General features: G+C 43.5%; 1 protein-coding gene across 2 annotated transcripts in view; it reads right to left on the bottom strand.

Moving 5' to 3' along the window:
* The window catches only part of PHF10 (PHD finger protein 10), a 173,560-nt gene extending 168,798 nt beyond the window's left edge, over positions 1-4,762 (bottom strand). Inside the window, exon 1 of one of the 2 annotated variants that reach the window (XM_033937288.1) lies at positions 4,662-4,762. Coding sequence is in view for 1 of the 2 variants with exons in the window: in XM_033937287.1 (XP_033793178.1) it covers positions 4,569-4,580 (12 nt within the window). In the remaining variant the exon portion in view is untranslated. Of the gene's footprint in view, positions 1-4,568 lie in introns of both variants that reach the window. The other variant, XM_033937287.1, reaches the window with a different exon arrangement.
* Between the last annotated feature and the right edge of the window lie 11,452 nt (positions 4,763-16,214).

The raw sequence follows: 16,214 nt of genomic DNA, 5'->3' as shown, positions 1-16,214 counted from the left end.
CCACACCATATTACTACAAATACTCGACACCATAGGGATCTCAGGCAAGGTCTACAATTGGTTTCAAGGGTTCCTCAAATCAAGAACCTACAGGGTAAAGTACAATGATATAAAATCAGAGCCATGGGCAAACCCCTGCGGAGTTCCACAAGGATCACCACTCTCACCTATGCTCTTCAACCTCTTTCTCTCCTCCCTAGGAGCCACTCTAGATAACCTAAATGTCACATCCTTCAGCTACGCAGACGACATCACCATACTCCTCCCCTTCGACCCATCAGATACCACCACCACAACAAAGCTGGAAACAACCTTAGATACAGTAGAAAAATGGATGATGGATCACAAACTAAAACTAAACTCAGAAAAAACAAAATTCCTCTTGCTCGAACAGGCCAAAACGCCTACCATCACAGAACTGAAAATCAAAAACACCAAATACCCAATACAACCCGAACTAAAACTCCTAGGAGTTATAATAGACAGATGCTGCACAATGCAGTCCCAAATCAACAAGACGACCCAGAAAGCTTTTCTAACCATGAGAAATCTACGTAAAATCAGAAAATTCTTCAACCCAGCACAATTCAGACTAATTGTCCAATCCCTAGTCTTAGGTCTGCTGGACTACTGTAACTCCCTCTATCTTCCTTGTCCAGCCACTATGATAAAAAGACTCCAGACCATACAAAACACCGCCCTCAGACTGATCTACTCACTCAGAAAATATGATCACATAACTACTGCCTTCTTAGACTCCCACTGGTTACCCATACAAGCACGAATTCAATTCAAATTCCACTGCCTATTATTCAAAGCGTTACATGGCTCTTCCCCTTCCTACCTAAACAACCGCTTAAACCAGATCTCCACCTCAAGACACAGAAGAACCCCAAACCCTTTTACTTTTCCCCCACTCAAAGGCACACTACGCAAGAAATTGTTTGACAACCTTCTGGCAACACAAGCAGCAAAACTCAACCATACCATCTCCAATCTGCTGATAACATCGGACGACTTCAAAACATTCCGAAAAGAAATCAAAACCCAGCTTTTCAAAAAATTCATCCAAATATCTTAACCATTCTTCACCTACCTCAAGATATTACTTCCCCAAATAACCCACCTAAACACCTTCCAAGCAAACAGACCCCAAAAATTAGATGGTAATCTTACCTACTCTAACTATATTCTCTTTGTCCATATCACACAGTTCGGCACTGTCATTTTACTATCCAACCCCTAATTCCCCTTAGGAATGTATCCAGCTATCTCTCTTCTGTCAAAAAAAAAAAAAAAAAAATTGTATCTTCACTGGAAAATGTCCAGTCAAATCTTTTGTAATCCGCCTTGAACTGCAAGGTATAGGCGGAATAGAAATCCGTAATGTAATGTAATGTAATGTAACAATAATTGTGGAAAGGGAGATTGCGGGAGGGGTTTAAAATATGTATTGAAATAATAATAGGAAAGAATTTCAAGTAATGTATGTGATTTAATTGATGTAATATTGTACACTTGATGTAAGATGAAAAAAATGAATAAAGAAATGGAAACAAAAACAAAAAAGAGACCCAATTTGAACTTTCAAAATCGTGAAACTACAAAGTAAAACAAACACAGTGAACTAGCACGAGTCTAATAGTCTCAAGTGTTTGTTAGATACCAAGTCTATTTAGTGTATTAACATGTTAAAATACAAATAGTTATCCTGAAATGCAAAAATTGAATTGGTACTTGTCACGAATGCATTGAATTCAAAGGCAGTATTGCTCATTCCCAAAAGTTTATGCTGAGACAAACCGCCACTGCTCTAATTTTAGGTATAGATGCTGAAAAGGCTTTTGATAGAATCTATTGGCCTTATCTATTCCAAGTGTTGGAAAAATTGGGTCTTCCTAATACTTTTTTGATGTGGCTCTGTCCTCTTTATAGAGCTCCTTTGGCCTATTTGAAGGCGAATGACTCCTACTTGGAAAGTTTCCAGTTGGGTTGTGGGACAAGGCAATTCTTATATTCTAGTGCACAGTTCTTCAACCGCCGGTCTGCAGACCGGTGCCGGTCAGCAGAAAATTCCTGCCGGTCTGCGCAGGGCCGGCGAGATCAACGCCGTTAAATTTCCTGCCCCGGAAATCTTGTGTTCTTCCAAGCCTCGGGCGATCAAGACAGGCTGCCGACGTCTGGCATTCCCTCTGAGTCTCACCTATGCGGAAACAGGAAGTTGGAACAAAATAGGTGGGACTCAGAGAGGGAAGGTCCCGACGTCGGCAGCCTGTCTTGATCGCTGCCCCTGTCGAGTCGCCGAAGAGGGCATCGGGGAAGCTACAAGTAGAAGGGAGATGGTCAGCGTGCCCAGAGGGGGTCAGCGTGTGGATTGGGGTCATCAGCAGCGTCTGTGCTGAGAATCTGCCCACATGCAGGATGCGGCAGGTAGGGGCCTCTGGCTCGTCTTGGGTGGCAGGGCCTGCAGTGCAAAGCTGTTTTTGCCGGCTTGGGGGGAGTTGCGAATGTGCAGGGCACAGCAGGAGTAAGATCATGGGGAGCCTTCAACAGTGGCTGTCTCCTCTCCTAGCAGCTCTGTACTTACCAGGGCAGTGATTCACTTTGGCAACTTCCCCTTTCCTCAGAGGCGGCAACGGACCCAAGGCTGCCTAAGGAAATCACTGCTCCAGGCAAGTACTGAGAGCTGCTGGAAGGAGAGGAAGCCACTGTTGGAGGCTGGGAAGCTGCTACTGCACCTGGAGGGAGGTAGAAAGAGAGATGCTGCTGGGAGGGGAAGAGGAAAGGGAGAAGGAAAAAAGGAAGGAAACAGCCGGCAGGGAGATTAGAGGAGGGAAAGGGATCAGGGTGGAATGGAGAGATCAGATGAGGGAAAGGGGAGAGACAGGAATGAGAAAGTAGAGAGAGATTGATGCTGGAAAGTGGGTCAGCAGAGAAATGAGAGAGATAAAGATGCTAGATCTGGTGTAGGAGAGATAAAAATTAAGAAAGCAGTGAAGCTGGAATGAATGATGTAAAAAGGAGAGAGGAGGCACAGGCTGGATGGAAAGGGGAGAGGGGCATAGAAAGAAGTCAGATACATATGGAAAGGGGAGAGGGCAGACAGTGGATGAACGGGCAGACGCTGGAAGGAAAAGAGTGAAAAGAAGATGAAAGCAGAAACCACAAAAGGTAGAAAAAAATCATTTTATTTCTATTTTGTCATTACAATATATCAGATTTGAAATATATATCCTGCTAGAGACATAACTGGGGACTGCAAAGCCTAACACTATTCCTGTCATGTGTGACTGCAGTATTCTGTTAGCATGATATTTCTGTGTAGCATTCTGTAATAATTTGGCTTGTTCAGTTTTCTTGATAGTAGAGGGGATATATGTGAAGGGGAGGGGAGACAGGGGTTTTGTTGGTCCTTGCTCTGAATATTTATATTTATCAAATGACAATTGTACAGAATATTGTTTCTTTTTATACTTTAATAAAATACGTTCAATATAAAATCATAACTGAGGCTTGTGCAGATGGGATCAGATGGTTTGTGGGGACCGAGCTTTCAGAGACGGGGCAGAAATGTGTTTTTTTATTTCGGTCTTAGCAGTTTGCCAGTCCACAAAATAATTCTTTTATTTCTGCCGGTCCACGGGTGTAAAAAGGTTGAAAAACACTGTTCTAGTGGAACCTTGCAAAAATAAAGAATTAGAAAAACTAACACCATCAGCAGACTGTTCCTGAGCAGCTTTCGACCACCAGCTTTCGTGCCAGCTCTATGGATACTTGAGCACTCCCAAACACAGAACAAACTGCTCGAGTGTGTCCAGGAAAACCTAATTTCCATCGGGTTTTGAGAAGCTGGCAGTATTCAAATCTAAACTAAAAGCCCACTTTTTTCTAGGCTGCGTTTAACTCCCAGCTCCCACTCATTTATAAAGAATTCACATCGGTGTTATCATTCCCCCAGTAAGAAATTCCCTGTTTGTCAGTTTTAATTAGTTTGTAAAACTCTATTGAGCAGGGTTCGACTCTCACATATTTATATGCAGCACTGCATAAGTTTAGCAGCGCCACAGAAAATATTTAGTAGAAACCTTCTACAGCTCCTGGAGCACACAGGCCTACAACCTGCCAAAACTTGGGCAATAATATCTAACCAGAATACATCAAAATAAATAAATTTATTTATCAGTATTATGATAAGTTATTTACAATATTGGTTTTCTAATGTCAAAATTGTTGGGCTACTTTTTGGTATAAACTGGGCTAAGGAAATTTTCGTCATCTTGTAACCCTGATCTCTATTTCCATCTGGACTGGTCTAGCAGAGACAATGGAACTATAATTATACTTTTAAAAAGACAAAGCAACTAAAACATAACCTATCACTTTCAAAAACAGCTTTAGCACTGAAGGCATGCACTTCAAGCATAAGAAAGCAGATACCAACATCGCCCGCCCTCACACGCACATTCAAGGACTGTCCCGTCTCCTCTACAATGATCTCTGCCAGCTCTCCTCAGTCCGGCGTCCCTTCTCCCTCTCGAGACCCAACACCTCTCTCCCTCCCAGCCTACCTTCAAACTCATGCCTGCCTGAAGACACCCGCCACCGGCCCCGCCGATTTCCTTTTCCAAAACAACAACTTCTTCCCTTCTCCAGCGTCCTACCTCCTCTGACGCTACTTCCTGTTTCCGGCAGGGCGGAACGCAGACTTGAGAGGGCGCCGTAGTTTGCCATTCCTTGCGGTCCCCAGTAAGGGGCGTGTCTTAGATTTCTGCACGGCACTCATGCTTACCATTAACTTATGTTCCCTACACTTACTGCTGTGGACTATATAAATGCAAGACTTGTATTTTATTGTTGCAATTTTGAAAATAAGATTTCCCATTTTAACCACTTTGAATATAATTTCCTAAAGCATTTTCTGTCTGTTCTACATATGGAAATGATTTTTTTCTTAAATAAAATTGAGACTGTATGTGCATGCATAAGTACACATGCCAATGGAAACATGTATACATTTAAGGGGCTTGCCTGTACATGTTCCTGATCTCTACATTTGAGTGGAGCTGTTGTATACCTGTATATTACTTTTTAAACTAGGTATGTGCCCGCATTAGAGTATGTGCCCTCATTAGAGTTCAGTCTATAACTTCTACATTGACCAGTGTAGTATACCAGATATCAATCAGTCAATGTGTTCTTCTATATCAAAAGAATTTTCTCTCTCTATTGATTTTCTCTATTCTTTGGGGCATCAGACATGCCAGTTGTTCGCCTCAATTTTTGGCGATACAACAATCTTAATGGCTGTGGCTTCTTCATTCGCCCACTTGCTGAAAATTTTTTTAACGTTTTATGTTTTTTAGATTTTTTAAATGTTTTTATATAAAGTGCTTTATGCTTTCACAAATAATTAATGAAATAACTTATCTTAAAAGCGTTGTTTCCTTGGTAAGATCGGGTCAGGGACCTGTCGTATCGACATGTTTCGCCGTGAGGCTTTTTCAAGATTAAGTCCCCCTTTTTTTCAATTTTAACTGACCATCCCGATGCTCAACTTTTGATACGACAGGTCCCTGACCCGATCTTACCAAGGAAACAACGCTTTTAAGATAAGTTATTTCATTAATTATTTGTGAAAGCATAAAGCACTTTATATAAAAACATTTAAAAAATCTAAAAAACATAAAACGCTAAAAAAATTTTCAGCAAGTGGGCGAATGAAGAAGCCACAGCCATAGCCATTAAGATTGTTGTATCGCCAAAAATTGAGGCGAACAACTGGCATGTCTGATGCCCCAAAGAATAGAGAGAATCAATAGAGAGAGAAAATTCTTTTGATATAGAACACATTGACTGATTGATATCTGGCGCATTAGAGTTCATGCACATAGTTGTACTTTCATTTAATCAGGTATAGCTTTGTGGGAGAGTGTGCACTGCTGGGGATTATTGTAGGAGCCTCTGTTAGGTGCCATATATTCATGTTCGAGATCCAGCGACTTGATGAACATCAAGATTTTGTGGCAGAATATAGAAGTAGATTGCTGTGCCTTTCTTCTATGCAGTATAAATTCAATGTGGTAGCCTGTCTCTTCAAACACGATCCTCTGCTTCCAACACTCCCCATCTGCTGCTGACCAGATGGGTGGTACATCATTAGTCTGACATCTCCATTCTCCACTAAAACCTGTCCACCTTGGGAGGCCCTGCTGGTAGGGAAACTATGGATGGCATAGCTTTCAGCTTCTCAGATGCACACAAGCCCCCAGTGGCACAACAAGACCATAGGGAATTCTGTACACAATATTTGAAAATGAAGAAAAAGTTTGCACTGTTATTTGTAGTGATTTTGCACAGAATTTTCCTATCCTAAGGCCTGAAATTCCTACCTCAAGCTCCAGCCTCCCTAGTACCATCTTTCACTCTAACTGCAGTTCCATCTCAATAAGACCCCTAATTATGCTTTCAAAATCTTCTAAGTAAATATCACTACCTCTTATACATCCTCCCACCAGGAATACATCCCCCTCCCCATCTCTCATTCTTTCTCCAGCTATCATATTACTTCCCACACTAGTAGCACATCTCAGCTTTCTCTGCCACCTCTCCAAAAAATCCCAAAAATTGTACATTCTCAGCTTTTGCTGCTCCCCCCCCATGCACACTTACAGTGCTCCACGCCCCCATAATGGCACACTCACTCTTGTCTATCCCCTTCCCTATTGTACACTTGGAGTAGATGGTGACAATTCTCCCTTGTTCCCCCAGAGATCATGGGCAAGAGGGGAGAAAGTGAACCGATGCACAAATCACTTCCTTCTCCTCTGCCAGCTAAGACATGACTATTTATGTAAACTGCAGCCCTGGCTATGGTTAGACCAAGAGTAGACAACCTCAAGTGCTGCAGTCAAGTTGTCAGGATTTCCCCAATGAATATGCATGAGATCACTTGCATGTGCTGCCTTCATTATATACAAATAGAGTTCATGTATATTCATTGGGGAAAACCTAACAACCTGACTGGGTTGTGCTCCTTGAGGACCAAGGTTGCCCACTCATAGGCTAGACATTTGTGGGCTTTGGCATAGTAATCTGTATTTGGAACCTTTGTCCACCACAACCATTTGAATCTGAGTGTTCAAGAGGAGCAGTCTGCTCAGGCCCATGAAGAGATGGAAGACCAATGAAAGATCACACCTCTAAACAAGTAATAAATCTTCTCTCATACCTCAAAGCACTGAACTACCAGATCCTTAACCCCCAACCCACTCATGAAAAAGGCCACCAACTAGATGTCGCTGCTTACATGACCCAACACCCTCACAAACCCGAAATCCTAATCTCAAATGGGGCCTGGTACCCCTCACTCTGGTCAGACCACTACAAATACACCTTTAACATCAACTGGCCTCAAAACATTAGCAAACAATCTCCAAAAAAAACCTCCTTCAAAATACGCCAAAAAATCGAACCCCTCACATTTTGGGATAAAGCAGACCAAGCCATCACCAACACAACCCCCAACGAATTCATATCCCATTGGCGAACCATAAGCGAAACCATCCTGAATGAACTAGCCCCAGAAAAACTAAAATTTAAAATAAGTAGACCTTCTGATAAATGGTTCGATTCCGAACTCCACCAAGCAAAAAAGCTCTGCAGACAACTAGAGAGAGACTGGAAAAAAAATAAGAGCTCAGAACACACTAAAACAGCATGGAGAAATCAAATTAACCAATACAAAATCAAACTCAAGGAAAAACGGAAAGCCTACTACTCCAAAATGATAGGCACAAAAATCCCAGACACAAAAAAACTATTCAACCTAGTAAAGAACCTCACTGACACCAAACCATACCTGGCCACTCAAGGTACCCACCCACCGACAGCCATCCACCTAGCAGATCACTTCAAAAATAAGATCACAAATATCAGAGCTGCATTCATAAACACACCCACCCATCTCGAAAAAATAATAACAAACCCAACAACTGATGAAGCCATCGTAGCAGACAGATGCTGGTCCAACTTCCCAATCCTACTTTGGTCGGATATGAACCGACTCTACAATAAATACAGCCATGCATCTAGCGAACTCAATAACTGCCCCACCTACCTGTTATCAAACGCCTCCACCACATTCAAAACCAACTTGATGCTATGGATTCAAACCACACTAACAGAAGGCCAATTCCCACAGGAATTAGGAGAGATTATAATCACCCCTATCATAAAAGATCACAAGGGCCCAATAGATAGCCCCTCCAACTACAGACCTATCGCCTCAATTCCAATGTATGTCAAAATAATAGAAGGCCTTGTTACACAACACCTCACAAACTACCTGGAAAAACATAACCTACTTCACCACACACAATCAGGTTTTCGAACCAACCATAGCACAGAAACACTTCTAATCTCACTCCTAGATATAGCCCGGCAACACATCAGTAAAGGAAAAAAGATGATACTAATACAACTTGACCTCTCTGCAGCATTTGACCTAGTTGACCACACCTTATTACTACAGATACTCGACGCCATAGGGATCTCAGGCAAGGTCTACAATTGGTTACAAGGGTTCCTCAAATCAAGAACCTATAGGGTAAAATACAATGATACCAAATCAGAGCCATGGGCAAATCCCTGCGGAGTACCACAAGGATCACCTTTCTCACCTACACTCTTCAACCTCTTTATCTCCTCCTTAGGAGCCACCTTAGATAAACTAAACGTCACATCCTTCAGCTACGCAGACGACATCACCATACTCCTCCCCTTCGACCCGTCAGAGCCCACCACCACAGAAAAGCTGGAAACAACCTTAGATACAGTAGAAAAATGGATGATGGATCACAAACTAAAACTAAACCCAGAAAAAACAAAATTCCTCCTGCTTGAAAAGGCCAAAACCCCTACCATCACAGAACTGATAATCAAAAACACCAAATACCCAATACAACTCGAACTAAAACTACTAGGAGTTACCATAGACAGATGTTGCACAATGCACTCCCAAATCAACAAGACGACACAGAAAGCCTTCCTAACTATGAGAAACCTACGCAAAATCAGAAAATTCTTCAACCAAACACAATTCAGACTAATAGTACAATCCTTAGTACTAGGTCTACTGGACTATTGCAACTCCCTATATCTCCCTTGTCCAGCCTTTATGATAAAGCAACTCCAGACCATACAAAACACCGCCCTCAGACTAATCTACTCACTTAGAAAATATGATCACATAACAGCTGCCTTCTTAGACTCCCACTGGCTACCCTTACAAGCACGAATTCAATTCAAATTCTACTGCCTATTATTCAAAGCTTTACACGGCTCTTCCCCATCCTATCTAACCAACCGCTTAAACCAGATCTCCTCAAAAAGACACAGAAGAACCCCTAACCCTTTCACCTTCCCCCCTTTCAAGGGCACACATCGCAAGAAAATGTTCGATAACCTTCTGGCAACTCAAGCAGCAAAACTCAACCAATCTGTCACCAACCTGCTGACAACATCGGACGACTTCAAAACGTTCCGCAAAGAAATCAAAACCCTGCTCTTCAAAAAATTCATCCAAAAACCCTAACCCCCTTACCTACCACCAACTCACTTCACCAACCTCTCACCTTCATCCAGAAAATTCCAGTTACCCAAAAAAAAAAAAAAAAATTTTGCATCCTCACTGGAAAATGTCCAGTAATCTCCTCTGAAATGTTTACATCTCTGGAAATGTCCAGTCAATTCTTTTGTAATCCGCCTTGAACTGCAAGGTATAGGCGGAATAGAAATCCGTAATGTAATGTAATGTAATGTACTGAGGATGAATCTTGGAGAAGGTATTGATGCCTATGTATAAGACTTTGGTGAGACCCCATTTAGAATATTGTGTACAATTCTGGAGACTGCACCTTCAAAAAGATATAAAAAGGATGGAATCAGTCCAGAGGAAGGCTACTAAAATGGTGTGTGGTCTTCATCATAAGGCGTATGAAGACAGATTTAAAGATCTCAATCTGTATACTTTGGAGGAAAGGCAGGAGAGGGGAGATAAGGTAGAGATGTTTAAATACCTACGTAATGTAAAGGCACATGAATTGAATCTCTTTAATTTGAAAGGAAACTCTGCAATGAGAGGGCATAGGAAAGAGGTGATAGGCTCCAGAGAAATCTATGGAAATACTTTACAGAAATGGTGGTAGATGCGTGGAAGTCTCCCAGAAGAGGTGGTGGAGACAGACTGTGTGAATTCAAAAGGGCCTGGGTTAGGCATGTGGGATCTCTCGGAGAGAGAGAGAGATAATGGTTACTGCGGATGGGCAAATTGGATGGGACATTTGGCCTTTATCTGCCATCATGTTTATAAGATGCTCCTCCAGCACAGCCCACTGCAAGAAAAGTGAGTAAAGACAAAAACGTAGACCAATAAGGACCATTACAACTGGGTGCTGGTCTTACATTCCATATGTGAATTAATCTATATGACTAGGGTTACCAAATATCTGGATTTCCCCGGACAGCTTTTCAAAACCCGGCACTTTGGGTTTTGAAAAGCTTCCAACATTGGGACGGCATCTGCGCATGTGTCTCGACGCATGAACAGGTTAAGGGGGGGGGGGTATGGGGGCGTGGCCTTGGGTCTGGATTTTCCTTTACAGGGATTGAGCACAGGCTATTGGGCACCCTTAGGAGACTCAGCAGTGTCTTACAGCATGCTGGCTGCATCTTCTCGCCTCCATCCATCCTGATGTGCCTCCGTCAGGGTGGAGAAGCAAATGGTGGGGATAAAGTATGTGGGAACATCAGATTCCCGAGTCTATAAGACCAGTGTAAGGGACCTAGGCAGGTGACAGAGGATTCATAGTCCTAGGGGCCACCCACCCTACACGTCTGACCAGCAATACCAAGGAAAGCACTCACACCACCCATGATATTATAGCTAATATTCCACTTTATTCAGTTAGCACACTTTAATATAAAATTAAGTAAAGTTATTTAAAAATAAGAAGAAACAAAAACTTTAGTATTCAGGTATGAGGTACAAAGACAGGAGAAGTTTATCCCATGACATACATCTCTGCCCTGGGAACTATAACTCTCCCCTGCTTTGCCAAGCATTAGTTTTTATCCCTTTTATCTGTTGCCCAACACCCCTGTTAGAAGTCATGTGTATTCACAAGACTGTGTAGCCTTATTGCAAGCTAGATCAAACCAGTACAGTACCAGTAGCTTTGGTTTTGATTCCCCCTTGTTCTCAGCAGTTTCCTGCCCCTTGTGTTTTTGTAGGATTACCAGATTTTTGCTGGGCAAAAAAAGGATACGCTACCCTTCCCCATTCCACCCCCACTGTCTCACCCATAGCCCTGCCTCATTCCATTCCTTGGCCTCACATAAACCTCATCTCTTTGGGCCACGTCTGGAGGGCATCTGTGCATGCGAAGTGGTGACATCATGTGCATGCGTGTGTTGTCACTGCATCACAAACGTGCATGCGCAGATGCCCTCCTGATGCAGCCCTCAGCTCAAAGCTTTTCAAAACCTGGACAGAGTGCTGGATTTTGGAAAGCCGTCCGGACACCTGGACAGTCCTCTAAAAAGAGGACATGCCAGGGTATATCCGGACATCCGGTAACGCTAGTTTGCAGGCCAAGGCTGTGGAAAAAGATATAGCTCAAATTTGCTGACAACTACCTGGGAGGATGTCTCTGAAATATTAATTCTTGTCAGACATCCTGCTGCTTTATCGGGGATATCTGAACAATTGCTTTTTTTCTGCAAAAAAAAAAAAAATGCTGTTCAGTCCCCTATCTCATAAGAACATAAGAAATGCCTCCGCTGGGTCAGACCTGAGGTCCATCGTGCCCAGCAGTCCGCTCACGCGGCGGCCCACCAGGTCCAGGACCTGTGCAGTAATTCTCTATCTATACCCCTCTATCCCCTTTTCCAGCAGGAAATTGTCCAATCCTTTCTTAACCCCCAGTACCGTACGCTGCCCTATAACGTCCTCTGGAAGCGCATTCCAGGTGTCCACCACACGTTGGGTAAAGAAGAACTTCCTAGCATTTGTTTTGAATCTGTCCCCTTTCAACTTTTCCGAATGCCCTCTTGTTTTTTTATTTTCTGAAAGTTTGAAGAATCTGTCCTTCTCTACTCTCTCTATGCCCTTCATGATCTTGTAAGTCTCTATCATATCCCCTCTAAGTCTTCTCTTTTCCAGGGAAAAGAGACCCAGTTTCTCCAATCTCTCAGCGTATGAAAGGCTTTCCATCCCCTTAATCAGTCTTGTCGCTCTCCTCTGAACTCTCTCAAGTAACGCCATATCCTTCTTAAGGTATGGTGACCAATACTGGACGCAGTACTCAAGATGCGGACGCACCATTGCCCAGTACAGCGGCAGGATAACTTCTTTCGTTCTTGTTGTAATACCCTTCTTGATTATACCTAGCATTCTATTCGCTCTCTTAGCGGCCGCTGCGCACTGTGCCGTCGGCTTCATTATCATGTCCACCATTACCCCCAAGTCCCTTTCTTGGGTACTCTCATTCAATAACATCCCTCCCATCGTATAGCTGTACCTCGGGTTTCTGATTCCCACATTTAATACTTTACACTTCTCAACATTGAACTTCATCTGCCATCTCTCTGCCCATTCCGCTAATTTGTCCAAGTCCCTTTGCAATTTTTCGCAGTCCTCCTTTGTCCGAGCTCCACTAAATAGTTTGGTGTCATCCGCAAATTTTATTATCTCACTCTTCGTTCCTGTTTCTAGATCATTTATGAATATATTAAATAGCAGCGTCCCGAGCACCGAACCCTGCAGAACACCACTCGTGACCTTCCTCCAGTCTGAGTAGTGGCCCTTCACCCCTACCCTCTGTTTCCTACCCGCTAACCAGTTTCTGATCCATCTATGCACGTCTTCATCCACCCCATGGTTCTTCAGTTTCCAGAGTAGACGTTCATGAGGCACCTTGTCAAAGGCTTTCTGGAAATCTAGGTATATGATGTCTATGGGGTCTCCTCTGTCCATCTGTTTGTTAATTCCCTCAAAGAAGTGCAATAAGATGGTCAGGCACAATCTCCCCCTGCAGAAACCATGTTGGCTGGTTATCAGAAGTTCGTGTTTTTCAAAATGTTCATCGATTTTTTCTTTTATCAGTGCTTCCACCATTTTCCCCGGAACAGAGGTCAGACTCACCGGTCTGTAGTTTCCCGGGTCACCTCTTGATCCCTTTTTAAAGATGGGCGTAACGTTGGCTATCTTCCAATCCTCCGGGATCACACCTGTTTTCAGAGATAGGTTGCAAATTTGCTGTAGTAGTTCCGCTATTTCCTCCTTTAGTTCCTCTCAAATCAAACCCTGTAACCTCTTGTTTCTCCCTATTGTCAATACTTGTTCATGTTGGTTCTTTTTACGTGAGGTAGCAGTAATAAAGTTTAAAGTAATGAAAGTTGGAATTTATGATTCTGCACCGCTTCAGTGACCAACCGCCCTCCCCCCGGTGAGACCAACACCTTCAGGCCTCCTAAAGCAGCAACAGTGGTGGCCAGTAAGCAGAGGCAGTGCTCTGAACAGGCTGCTCATGGCCTGCCCTGCTGGGGCCTTCCCTCTGCCACATCATTAATAACATCACTGATGATACCAGTTGGCAGTGTCAACAAGATGAGCCTGCTACTGTCAGCCTGCCTTGGAAGCCTTCATTCTGCAGCTGTCCCGCCTATGCAGGAACAAGAAGTCACTGCAGAATAAAGGCTTATAGGCAAGCCGATAGCAGCAGGCTCACCTCATTGACATTGCTGGTTGACCTGAAGATTTAATTTCAGCAGAGGTAGGTGGGGAACAGGAGAGAGCCAGTCGATTGGATTGGCGGTTAGGCCAGCTTCAAGTTGGATCAGATGGGATCTCCAGCTAGGACTATACAACATGATGTCGTCTAGATAGGCTGCTGCGTATCACTGATGGGGTCTCGAGGCAGTTTACCATATGCTGGAATGTACTTGGGGCACCATGTAATCCAAATGGGAGGACTGTAAATTAGAATAATCCTTGGTGGGTGGAGGAGGCTGCCTTTTCTTTGGCTTTGGGGTCAAGGGGTGCCTGCCAGTACCCCTTAGTCAGATCCAAAGTGGAGATGAATTGAGCGTTCCCTAGTTGGTCAATTAACTCAGTCATCCTAAGCATGGGGTAGGTATCAAATTTGGACACCGCTTTTACTCTCTGAAAATCAATACCGAATCTTATACTTCCATTGGACTTCGGCACCAGTACTATCAGCAAGGACCAGTTACTGAAGGATTCCTCTATGACTCCCATCTGTAACATGTCTTCGTCCTCCCTTATCATGCTGTTGAGACTCAGGGTTCCAGTAGGGTTGTTGGGGTACAACTATTCCAGGCTCCGTGATGATCTTGTGAGTGCCTAGCTTCATGGAAAATACATCTTTGTTTTGGAAGATCAGTTGCTCTAGATCAGGGGTAGGGAACTCCGGTCCTCGAGAGCCGTATTCCAGTCAGGTTTTCAAGATTTCCCCAATGAATATGCATTGAAAGCAGTGCATGCAAATAGATCTCATGCATATTCATTGGGGAAATCCTGAAAACCCGACTGGAATACGGCTCTCAAGGACAGGAGTTTCCTACCCCTGCTCTAGATCTTGCGCTAAAGCACTCTGGATCTTGCAGGACAATTGGACCTTGAGAGAGGAGTCCCTGGAATGGCCGGTCTCAGTGGTCAGCCAATCTGAAGACGCACCAGGTCTGCATACTAGGGGCGTCAGGGCCAGTCCGTGGCCACTAGGATAACCTGTCCCTATTGCCTGGCCATCAGGACTCTCCCTACAAGTTTCAAGTTTATTTGAGATTTGATAAAATAATTTTATTCACAGATTACAAAGCGATGAACAATAAAAAGTAGGGGAGACTAACATTTTTTAGGGGGATCACAGATGTACATTCGACGAGAGGGAGATGGAGGGAAGAACTACAACTTGTTATAGGAAAGAGAACAAAAAAGGGAGCAAACAGAAAGGTATTTGATTGATCAATGCTTGCCTGCTTCGAGTGGCAGTGTTGAATGGACTCCAAAATCAGATTAATTAGAAGCATCCCTGAATAGGTAGCTTTTTAACTTTGATTTGAACTTTTCAAGGATTTTTTCTTCCCTTACCAAGGCCAGCAACAAGTTCCAGGGTCAGGGAGGGAACACATATAGGAGTTCGGCCATTGGCCAAGGCTGAATCAGCGCATCGATCCCAGTGCTGCCATGTTTGAATCTGTGGCTGAAAAATTGCACTGCTTTCTTGTTGCTTGCTGTCACCATGAGATTGAACATAGGGAAGCCCCAACAGTTGACTATGCTCTGAAACACCTGAGGCAAGAAGGACCACTCTCTCAGGTCCAGACTCTGTCTGCTGAGGAAGTCTGCCCGCATGTTTTGCACTCCAGGAATGTGAGCTGCTGTGATTCACTTTAAGGGATCCTCTGGGTTCTCAAAAACACAAAAGAAGATCAAGCAGATCAAACTTCATCCTGCACATTCGCTTGCAGCAGACTTAACTGACTGGTGACAGCAGAGAGCAGGGGAGGTACTGAAAACAGTGATCAGTATAACCTACAATGGACTCACGGGAGCAGATGCAAGACCCATGGTTCAGCATACCATCCCTATTGCACTGGAAATATATTTATTGAATAGATAAAGTAAATTTATTCACAATTGGTTTCTCTCCTAGATGTTACAGCTAGAGAAGATGTCACTTTGAAGAATGGAGGAAGGGCAGAGATGAAGGAAAAGTTAGGCAGAAAGGTGCTCCAAGTTTCAGAATTTGAAATGCTGAGTTATTTATGCATGAGGTTGGGTAGCTTAAGGAGATATACTAGTACTTTGCTGGGGATACAGCCACGTGCTCAGGATGGAAGATCAGTGAGACTAGGGTTGAGGAGTACCCAGAAAGCAGGGGAGGGAAGAGAAGAGCAATATGGACAGAGCTTGATAACAGAGAAAAGTCATACCTTTGCAGACACATCAGAGCTAAAGTTGTAAAAGTGACCAGTAGAAATACAGCTTGTACAGTAAGCCAGGGTGGCTGCAGTATGTAAGAAACTAAATTACACACAATGCCTTGCTCGCTTACAAACTGCAGGATAAAGTCCCATGGAGAGAGAGAATACATTAAACACATTTTAAACTAGTGCAAGGCTGCCAAGGGCAG

Source organism: Geotrypetes seraphini, chromosome 3, assembly GCF_902459505.1.
Source record: "Geotrypetes seraphini chromosome 3, aGeoSer1.1, whole genome shotgun sequence".
In the NCBI taxonomy this organism is placed as follows: domain Eukaryota; kingdom Metazoa; phylum Chordata; class Amphibia; order Gymnophiona; family Dermophiidae; genus Geotrypetes; species Geotrypetes seraphini.
Note: the sequence above shows the minus strand (reverse complement) of the source record. Positions and strands in the feature narration are given on the sequence as shown.